This window comes from Falco biarmicus (genome assembly GCF_023638135.1).
Source record: "Falco biarmicus isolate bFalBia1 chromosome 13 unlocalized genomic scaffold, bFalBia1.pri SUPER_13_unloc_1, whole genome shotgun sequence".
In the NCBI taxonomy this organism is placed as follows: domain Eukaryota; kingdom Metazoa; phylum Chordata; class Aves; order Falconiformes; family Falconidae; genus Falco; species Falco biarmicus.
Window position 1 is genome coordinate 113,136 of NW_026611656.1, and position 10,532 is coordinate 123,667.

Genomic DNA, 10,532 nt, shown 5'->3' on the forward strand with positions numbered 1-10,532 from the left:
TCTGCCACGGGTCCTTTTCAAATCGATTTTCCAGCAAATTTCTCAAGCCTGGCTCAAATTTCCTAATTTTCAGGGAGGGCAGGAGCTCCCACGGTTAATTTTCAACCCGGAAAGGGAATTTCATTACTTGTAATGAATCATTGCATTTCTGCCGATCGATAACATATAAATTCCCTGAAAACATTTTTTTTTTTTCCTGCTTATAAACCTTTATAAAAAGACGTGTTAACATCACTCCCCGGTTTTAACAGGATTCCTTCAATTCCAGAAATTTTCAGCCACTGGGATGAGCCTGGGACCATTTTATTTATTTGGGGCGAAAAAAAGAACAACTGGTGTGTGCTGCGTTTCTTAGGAAAAAAATAGTAAGTTTTATTGGGTGATAATGTGCTGAATTCAGTGAGATTTGGGGGTGGGTGGGAGGGTTTTGGCTGGGGGCTGGTGCAGGGGGGGAAGGGAAGGATAAATATGGTTAAAAGTCTTTGGAAAGGGGGAAAGAACCCTAAATTTTACTGAAATTGTCTTTTCTGAGAATTAAGCAGAAACACGATGCGTCAGCAGAGCTGGGAGGGGAAGGAGAACTTCGGTGACGCTGAGACCCAGCACCAGTTGTGCGCTGGTGAGTGAGTTTTTCACCATTTCACAATCGTTCTTGTGGCTGAAAATCCCTTCTTTCCCATAATTTGGGGGTCTTGGGGGTCCCAGGGATTTTTGCTATTTTTTTGAGAGCTTTTTTAGGCAAAAACTGGGAGCGTGGAGCCTCCAGATCCCCCTGGAGCCGCGTGAGTTCATCCAGCTCCTGAGCAGGAAGTTTGAAATGTACTTTTTTTTTTTAACAGGTGCATTGAAAATTGTCCAGAAACAGGAAAAAATAATGCTGAAATCAGCAATTCCAGGACTTTTCGCAAATCCAGTGGTTGGAGTGGGAGCATCTGTCATCGTTCCAGATGCCATCAGGCCCAATGCTGCCACAGTCCTTCTGGTCCTTGTCTTTGTTCTCCTTCCATGTGTTCCAGTAGCTGGAGAAGGAGGAAAAGAGAAAATAATAAAGGAATAAAAACTCTCAGGAAGGGCAGCGCTCTCAGGAAGAGGTAAAATTTTTATTTTGAGGGAAGGAGACCACTAAAAAATTATATTTTTTTTTACCACATGCTCAGATAACACCATTTTTCCAATGTAAACCCTTTGGCTGACATAAAACTACAAAATCCCAAGTTTTGATGGGTCAACTTCAATTTTTCCATTTATTTTCAGATTCTTTTCCAGTCTGGGGGGAATTTTTACCTAATACTCGTACGTTCGCCATTCATCCAGATCCAGGTGCCTTCCTCCAGCTGATCCGTCACTCCCAGCCAGTACGTGCTGCTGTTGTTAATATTATCCTTCAGGAAATTCTAGAAAAGCAGAATTGGCTAAATCAGCCCCAAAATAATAATTCTGGAGGACTATGGAGCATCTCAAGGCTTTCGGTGAGGTCATCACCGTGATAGCCGAGTGGTGGGGTTTGGTAAATAGCGAACAACTCAGGTATATTAAAGCAAAGGGCGTACACAGCGCTCCAGAAAGGAGACGCTGACTTTTTTTTTTTTGCTAATCGACTGAATTCAGCTTGGCCATCAGCACTTTGCTCCGCCTCCAAATTACTCCGAGCCTGATGGACAATCTTGGTTAATTTAAACCAAAAAAAAAAAAAAAAAAAAAAGGGTTGAGAACTCCTGTGTTTGCCAGAGTAGGAATTCTCCCAGAAATACTCAAAAAAGGGGTATTTTGGGCACTGCAGAAGGCAAGAAACTGGTTATTTTTCACCGGCGAGCAGCTGCCTGACCTGCTCCAGCTCGGAGTTGATGATGACCAGGTGAGCGCCTTGGTCGGCGCAGGTCTCCTTCGCATCCGACCAGCTCATCACCTCCGTCGAGAAGGAGTAGCAGCTTTTCTCAAACATCTTCCAGCCAACCGAGCACTTCTTGCTGTCCGCCACCGACGTGCAGAGCAGCACTAGAAGGATGAGAAAGCCCCCAAACCGGGCAAAAAAAATAAAATATTTGTTTTTTCTCTGCTGGGGTGACATCTCCAAATACCATCCATCACCCACATTTCCATCCCTAAGACCACTGCAGCCTTTCTGGGATAAAATCCGGAGATTTCTCTCCTGGTGCACAACGCTGAGGGACCATCAAGACGGAGACAGTGGCTTTACCTGTGATATCCTGCAATTCCTTGTAATATTTGTGCATCCCGCTCCGCATCCGCAGCTGTTCCTGTCGTGTCTCCAACAGCTCCTGCCGCACTGGGGAGCACAGCAGCGTGAGCGACCACCGCCAGCCCCGTTCCCCCCCACTTTTTCCTGCTTCTCCCCTTCAGTTTACCCAAATCTGGAGCTCTTTCCCCCAGGATTTGTTACTTTTGCACACGTAGAAAGCTCAGCCAGGGGTGCAAAAGCTCCTGCATCGCTGGCTAGTTTGTTTTTTTCTCTCTTTGGGTGACATTTTGCTGCAACATCTCCCAGAATATAATTTAATTAATCACTCGTTTGGCAGTGGTTAAGAATTTGGCCCATTTTATTTGACTTTTGCAGAATTTTCTGTAGGATTTACATCCTTCCCATAACCTTTAATGGAGATAATGGTGTATTTTCCCCCCTGTAAGATCCTAACCAGGACAAATCCCATGGTAACCCAAAGGCAGATCCGCTCCTACTTGCACCCTTTTGGGGCTAATTCCTTTGGGATTGGGGCATGAGCTCAGTCAGTGTCCGAGCCACACCATAACCCCGGTGTAATTCCCAGTGGGAATCAGAAACAAGTCAGCCAAAGCCGGCGTTGCTTCACTAAGAGACAGAGCAGAACCAGGAGCCACTTGAAAAGACAATTTGATATTTTTTTTTCCTTAATTTACACCAAAAAGGCAAACCAGTGCCAGAAATGAGCCAAAAGACCAGTGTCTCTCCATAACCATTAAACTTCACCACTGGGATATGAGTCTGAGGACCTACCACCAGCTTGATTCTCTGAGAAGTTTGACCTCAAGAGCTTTAACTCTGCCATGATTTCCATCTCTGAAACGAAAATGAAAGAAAAACTACAGCTGGATCATAGTGAGGAATCGAAAGTGGCCTCTGAATTTGCCTAATTTACTGCTTTTTTTGGACTGAGTGGGGAACGCTGGAGTGGATTTACACCCTGGAGCAAATGGGGAGTGCAGGTGTAGTGCACCCAGGTGTAGTGCACTAGGGTCGATCTGGGAATAAAACCCTAAAATTCACAGACTGAGGTGGAACTAAAACCAAAACACAACAGCCAGGCTTTACCTGCGGTTTTCACGTGGTCGGACACCGAAAGCATCATGGGCACAAGCCATGTGTTATTTTTAATAGTGAAAATGCGCTTTTTTGGGGGTGTTTTAACCAAAATAACCTCTTCGCAGCCCAGTGAGGACCCTTCCAAGGCCACTTACGCTTCACGATGGCCAGCGCAAAGAGCAGCACCCACACAATGAAGCTCAGCGCTAGCAGGATGTAGAGGATGGCCACCGGTGTCACCTTGCGGCTCCGTCCCCTGCCACCTCTGGGCTCCAGGTTACCTGTGGAAAGCAGCGTGGGAGAAATCGGGGAGGAATCCCAGCTTTTTGGGTCTGGGTCCAACCGCCGATGCCGGTGCGGGGTGGCAGCGTCAAAGAGTGACTCACCTTTTTGGGAAGGATTTGGAGACGCCGGTTTTCCCGCAAGGATGTAAACCCCTGTGGGGAGGAAGGAAAGAGTCACAGGGTGATGGTTTGGGGGAGTTTTCAGGCCAAATCCTGCCCTGTGGAGGTCCTGGACCACATGCACGAGGCTGGGAAAGGAGGTGGGTGCTACCGGTGCCTCTGTTGCTCCTCTGGTTCTGCAGATCTTCGTCGGTCACCGGCCGACTGTGGCCACGATCCGACTCCGACAGGGACACATCATCATAATCATCCTCAAAGCTGTCCGGGGATGCTGTGCGAGAAGAAAAATGGGTGATAATCAGCATTTTAGGCCAACTGGGAATCCTGTCCGTTAATGATTAGCTGGATTCTTTGGAAAACAAAAATAACCCCACAATTCCCCTTTCCCCTTTGGTAAATCCGCAGCTCCTCTGGCAAGAGTTTTGCACCCTTCGCTCAATATATATTGATTTTATTACGTATAACAATTTTTTAGAGCTGAATTCTGCCCCCAGCCGCAAATCCAAGAAATTCTGTGGAAGTTTGACGCTCTCTGCAGGGATGAACAGGACCGACAGGATGAATCTGAGCCCGCGAAGGTGCAAGCACCAGCTCCGAGAGCACGGGCAGAATGATAAATTCCCTTTCTATCCCAGCACCATGGACTTTCAGGGTACCATCGGGGCTATTTGATCTCGTTTGATAGCAGGAATGAAATCTGGGGAGAAACGCTGCTTTTAGTGAGACGTGTTTGACCAACCGAGCTGCAAACGAAGCCCAGTTTGGCCTGGGGGAGGCACCTCGGGGAGTTCTGCTTTCCATCTGCACTACAGAAAAGCCTGAAAAGGTGAAAAAAAAAATAAATAAAAAACGATGACTTACCCGGTCTGAAGTCACCCATGGGTGTCATCTTCCCAGCAACTGAGTAAATTCCTGCCAAAAAAATAAAAAAAAAAAAAAGGGGGGAAAGATAAAGAGATGATCCCCAAAACCACCACCAGCGCTTCTTTTAACCCCATCGCTGCCAGTGGGGAAGGGGATGATGTTTTTATAAGGCCCAACGCAGAGTTGACACCTGAATTGGGGCCAGACCTGGAGGTTTAGGGGCTTCTGAGCACAAAGTGGGACCCACATGACCCTGAACCCCCCAAAAGCGTTTCGCCCGGCTCCATATGACACCGGCGTAGTCAGACACCGCCACGCTTCACTAAGGCACCCACTGGCCACAAAAACACACTCCAAGGACACGCTAAAGACCCAGAGCTGGGGGGGTACCGCCAATTTTACCTGCTTGTCTCACCAGCCGCCTGCCGGGTGCCGGTGGGGGACCCAACCAGTTGCCATAGGTCTCCTGCTGAGCCATGTTTTGTCGGCGAAAGCAGCCGCGCAGGCGCCAGGTGGGGAGTTCAACCCTTCGGCACACACCGCGGCACACCCCTCACCACCTCCGGCACTCCATTTTGGCCAGCGGTTAGGCCCCGGAGGTTTCGGTTCCTTCTCCGTGCCATGGCAGCAGTGACATGCAAATGGGTGGTGAAATGAGTGAGAGTGCGCTCTTTCCCCGTGCAAAAAAAAAATAAAAAAAATAAAAAAATATGCTTTTTCAGCTGACCATGGCAGTCATCATCCGCAAATTCAACCAGTTTGGTTTTGGTGGTGGGGAAACGGTGAGGCTGTGAGAGCTGGCAGCTCCCGCTTGGATTTGGAGAATTTTTTAGGGATTATCCATAAAACCACCACAGTGGCACCTACGGATCTTAACCACCGCACCGGTGTAATCCCAAATCTTCCAGCAGAGCCACTGCCAGGAGGAGAATCCGGCAGCGAAGGCGTTCGGCAAAACAGGCGTCATGCTTCAGCGCCCACGAGTCGGGGATTTGCATATGCGCCCTGAAAACACACACCCCGCTCTCTCTTCCCTTTTTGGGGTTTTTTTCTACTTAAACCCTGGGAAAAAGGGCACTCCTCAGCACCACATCGACTCAATTTACATGATTTCAAATTGCAATCATAGAGCTTTATTATTATTTTTTTTTCCCCCCGATTAACTGGCAAGCGATACAGGTCGAGCCTCAGCACAAGAGGGAAACCGCTCGCAAAACGTTAACAAACACCAAAAAAAAAAAAAAAAAAATATAAATCTTAAACCACCCCTCACCAAAGAGTGACCCTTTTAACTGGGCAACCCCTCCACCACAGCGCCATGCCCATCTTCCGCACCCTGCTTTTGGGAAGCAGGATACGTATTTCTGGACACTTCTTTCCCCCAGAGCCTCATGTTTTCAACCCAACGTGGTTTTGTTGTGTTTTTTTATTGTTTTTCCCAATTTTTAAGCCCGGCAAGGGGAGGCGCTAGCAGCTGCGCTCACAGATCCAGGCTTCCGCGTTGGAACAGGAAACGTCATTCCAGCGGCCGTTGGGAAAGATGGTGGCACAGTCCTCGCCGTGGTCGCCCACATTGTTGGGTTCCCCGCTGTTCCAGAACCTGTGGAGAGGCAGGAGGGCACAAAGATTTGGGTGGGAAGCTCTCCATTTGGGAACTTTTGGGGTTTGGGTGTTTTTGGGTTTGGGTGTTTTTTGTTGTTTTTTTGTTGGTTGTTTTTTTTTTTTAATTAGGGGAGAGCACAGTGGCCCAGCAGCATCTCCCAAGGAAGGCAACACCCCCCAAAAATTCCTCCTCTCCCGTTTCATGCAGCAAAGCTATTTCAGTGATTTTTCCCTTTTTCCTGTTTAATGCAGGAAGGCAGCTCCACTTCCATCGTGGCATTTTCCCCAAAATCCCAAGGGTGAGGGGATCCGTTTTTCTAACAGCCCACTTGCCTCAAGGTGCGCGGTCTTGGCTGTTCCCCCCTGTGGTTTTCAGCCCCAAAACCAAAGCGTATTTGGGGAGAAAAGCCAAAATCTTGCCCACAGCAGGGTGGCTCCTCTTACCTTTCACTCCACCCGGCATTTTCAAGTGCCGTGGCAGCACAAAACTTATTTTTGTCCCTTTTAATCACTAAACCAGAGCAGATGTGCCCTAATGAGGGTGCAGCACCTTTTTATTTTTGAGCAAAAAATGGGCTAAGGGAGAAGAGAGCTGGTTTTTTGGGGCAATTTACCCTCTGATGAGGCTAAAAACATACGAGAGAGAGAGGGAGTTGCCGTTCACCCACTGCCAGTCGCCTTCTTTGTGCATGTCGCTCAGGCCCAGCCAGAACACCCGATTCTCCATGACGTGATTTGCCAGAAATTTCTGCAAATGGGGGAAAAAAACCAAACAAACATCAGGAGGAGAAGCAGAAGGTGACAGCAAAGGGATTCAGTGGCGCCGAGGCCAGGGCTGGCAGTCTGTGCCATCAGGGAGCCCATCTCTTGCAGGGGACAAGAGTGATGTGCCACAAATATGACAAAAAATGCAGCGTTTCCCATCAGATATGGAAAACAAGAGCTGAAATTTCTAATATCTGGAAGAAAAAGCTTTTTTTCAGACCTAATGTGCTTTTTAAAAGCCAGGTTGGTGAAAGCACCCTCCTGAATAGGAGGCAGGGAGTGGCTAAATTGGGGTAGAAATGCTAATTTGTGCGAGTTTGGGTTATATTTCTGTAATTAATTCTATAATTTCTGCCATTCCTATATGATCACAAGGAGAGATCAACATGGAGCCATGGTGTATCCACCCCAAATGCAGGTGAGCACCTCTTGTACCCACTTGTACCCCCAGGGGCAGCTGCTCCCCCCCCCAGCTTTTCCCCCCAAAAAAATCCATTTTGGGGACAGATTCATGCAATTTGGCCAAATGACTTCAGAAGCAAGTGGCACCCTCAACCGGTTGCGTTTTCCCTGCTCCACAGGCAGTCTTGAATTGCTGATCCTCCAGCTTTCCATTTGTGGAAGGGGAGTCTAACATTCCTCTAACCTCCTGCGATCTGGTGGTGGGGTTTTATCTTTTTATGGGATGTCTCAGCTTACGTTTTCCTGCTCGGTGTTGACAATGGGCATGTGGGCATCGAAGGTGGCACAGAACTCTTTAGCAGCTTGCCAGGATTTGGTGGAGGAGGAGAAGAAATAGCAGGTTTTGGCAAACTGCTGCCAGCCATCAGGACACCTCGTGCAGAGAATTCCTGAGGGAAAACGTGGGCGGGGGGGGGGGGGGGGGGGGAATAAAAAATATATAAAGAGAAAAAAAAAAAAAGGAGAATTGTGGGCAAGAACAGGGGGATGCTGGCAGGCTCAGCCTCACCTGAGAGGTTGCGCGCCTCCTCCAGCGCCGTGTCGAGGAGCGCCGACGTGCGGCTCTGCTCCTGCTTCATCTCCGCCAGCTGCCGCAGCACCGGCTCCAGCACATCCTTCTCCTCTGCCGGGGAGAGGATCGAAGAGAATCAAAGGTAAATTTAGCTGCCACAAAGACCTAAAAAAACCCCCCAATTTTGTCTCCCTTCCCTTTGTCCTTTCCGTCCCAATTTACACCGCTGTTTTCACTGTGTGTTCCCCCGCTGTGCGTTACCAGTCGTTAAAATTCAGGCAGTAAAACCTCAGAACCCTCTTGATAAATGAGCTTTTTATTGCGTTTATCAACAGACTAAGAAAAGCTTTTTTCCTTTAACATTATACTTCATGATAGCTCAAGCTTATTAAGATTGGCTTCATGTGCTCCCAGTGCATCATTTAGGAATCTTCAGAGCCTCTACCCAATACTGCGTTTTGGGAATTGAAGAGAAAGACTGAATTTAATGATTTTCCATCAAAATCAGGCTCTCACCTAGGGCTTGGAGGCGATTCGACAGCTCCTTCCCGCACTCTGCTTTGCACTGTGTCACCTTCCACCCCATGTTCTCCACTTCTCGAGACACTGCGAGGAGGAAAACTCCACTTTTGACACCATCTCACCACTGCCTGCCCTCAGAATTCAGGATTCTGCCCAAGTTTCCCCAAAACCACCTTTTTTTGGCATACCGTTCAGAAACTGGCTGTGAATTGCCTTGAGCTCGCCAGAGAGCTGTTTATCTAAGAGGAAAATAAGAGGAGAAAGCTCAAAACAAGCCCTGACCATCTCTGTCCTGATGGAAAGTGGGTTTGGATGGAAAGTGGGTTTGGTTTTTTGGTTGGGTTTTTTTTGCTGGAAAAAGCACCCTGGGAAGCGCTGGGGGAGGGCGGGGGGGGGGGAATTGTGCAGGTATTGAGAGGGCAGCAGTTGCCAGAGAGCCATTTTGGGGTGAGATGCCGTACCCAGGGTGTGCTGGACCTCTGAAAGATTGTGCCATGCTGTCGTGTGGCTATTCTCGCTCCGCATTCGGGCTTGTTCCAACACCTCCCACATCGCAGATACTGGGGGAAGAGGACGAGATCACTTTTGCTCTGGATTCAGCCCTGGCAAGCTCATGGGCTGCAAAAAGGACCTTCGATCCTAACTCAGAGCCACATTTTGCTCCATCCGTGGGTCTTTTCCCCCCAAACCATGCCCACCCCATGCTTGGCGATCGGAGCGAGGGGCACATGGTGGACTCACCTCTCTGGATGTTCACGATGGTGAGAGCCATGAAAATCACGATGGTGAGGGCCAGAAGAATGTACAGCAGCATGATGGCTCTCTCCAGAGGTGAGGCTGGGATGGACGGTATTGCCAAGGCTGAAACAGGGTGATGCAGCCCCAAATAAGCCCCCGCAACAGATACTTTCTTAAAGAAAGCACAAAGAGGAGAGATCCCCCCCAAAACAACCCCTCGAGTGGCTCCACCACCCCGTTCTCCACACTCAAACCTTTTTTCCTAGATTGCGACCCAACAGAAGAACCAGGTGTCAAAATTTGGCTAGAGCTTTGGAGAAAGACTGGTTTGAAGAGCCTAAACCCTCCAGTTCCATGTCTCTGGATCCCCAGAGCTGGTCCTTCACCCCAGTACCTCCTTTAGGTGCTCTCCTCTGCTCTCGCTTCTCCAACTCCATCGTCTCGGTGGAATCCCATTTCTCGTAGGTGCCAACGGCACCATCGCCTTGTGACATCTCTGGCCCTTCCTTTTGACATCTCCCTGATTTTATATGGTGAGGAAGATGCGTCATCACGTCCTGGGGAGAAGGAAACGCCTACATTTCATAATTCTGATTTCCTAGGGGAAAAAAAAAAATCTGCACACTCAGGAGCTTGGAGTGGCCAATGTGCTTGGGCTACCCCTCACCACATGCTACAGCCCCTTCTCTGTTGATTTTTAGAAGAATTGGTTCAAAACCACACTCTGCTTTCCTGAAACGAGGCTGACACCTGCCCGAGGAGGCAGTTTTTGTGATAATCTCTCGCATTTTTAACAGAAGAAACTTCACATGGGGAAAATACTCATTTTTTTCAGGCACCGTTTCCTTTACTCCTCCGAAAAACTCTTTTTGGTTGCCAAACGCCCTCTGGGATTCAAGCCAGGAATCCACTGGGCTAGCTATCACCAAAAACGGAAGTTAAAACTGACAAATAACTTCACCATTGATGAATTTTAGCTGAATTTCACAGAGGCACCCTGGGAAGAGCACACGCAGCCAGAATTTGAACATCCCTCACGCGGGTTCCCCTGCTCTTGAAGCAAACAGCTTCCTCCTTTTGTCCGATTTCCCCTTTTTTGATCCCAAAATTAGGGGAAGTCAAGGCCAAACTTCTCCCCGGGGTGACCGCTCGTGCCCTTGGCTCTCTGGCACTTTCCAAGAGACACCGAAGTTGGTTTTGAGTCGAAACGCTGTGAATTTGGGCCATGCATTCTCATGGTGGTTCCCCTCTCTGCTGCCAGCGCGCGGTTTGTCCTGGTGGTACGGGAAGAGGTTTAATATAAAAAAAAATAATAAAAAGAATACAGAGCTTTTTAAGCTGCAAGAATTGAAAAGTGAAATAAAAG

The 10,532-nt window shown here is 48.4% G+C and overlaps 2 protein-coding genes across 2 annotated transcripts; both read right to left on the bottom strand.

Moving 5' to 3' along the window:
- Positions 1-425: 425 nt before the first annotated feature.
- On the bottom strand, positions 426-5,135 carry LOC130143213 (hepatic lectin-like). The gene is made up of 10 exons (XM_056325867.1): positions 4,969-5,135; positions 4,564-4,614; positions 3,854-3,973; positions 3,685-3,735; positions 3,454-3,579; positions 2,993-3,055; positions 2,198-2,287; positions 1,826-1,995; positions 1,285-1,394; positions 426-1,019 (listed from the first exon to the last, which is right to left on the bottom strand). The coding sequence occupies exons 1-10, from the start codon at positions 5,042-5,044 to the stop codon at positions 884-886; spliced, it is 993 nt and encodes a 330-aa protein (XP_056181842.1). The 5' UTR covers positions 5,045-5,135; the 3' UTR covers positions 426-883.
- Positions 5,136-5,676: 541 nt separating this feature from the next.
- On the bottom strand, positions 5,677-10,086 carry LOC130143212 (CD209 antigen-like protein B). Its single transcript, XM_056325866.1, has 10 exons — positions 10,006-10,086; positions 9,561-9,723; positions 9,170-9,289; positions 8,890-8,988; positions 8,617-8,667; positions 8,423-8,512; positions 7,904-8,017; positions 7,633-7,784; positions 6,783-6,916; positions 5,677-6,166 (listed from the first exon to the last, which is right to left on the bottom strand). Exons 2-10 carry the CDS (start codon positions 9,715-9,717, stop codon positions 6,034-6,036), a joined length of 1,050 nt encoding a protein of 349 aa, XP_056181841.1. The 5' UTR covers positions 9,718-9,723; positions 10,006-10,086; the 3' UTR covers positions 5,677-6,033.
- Positions 10,087-10,532: the final 446 nt, after the last annotated feature.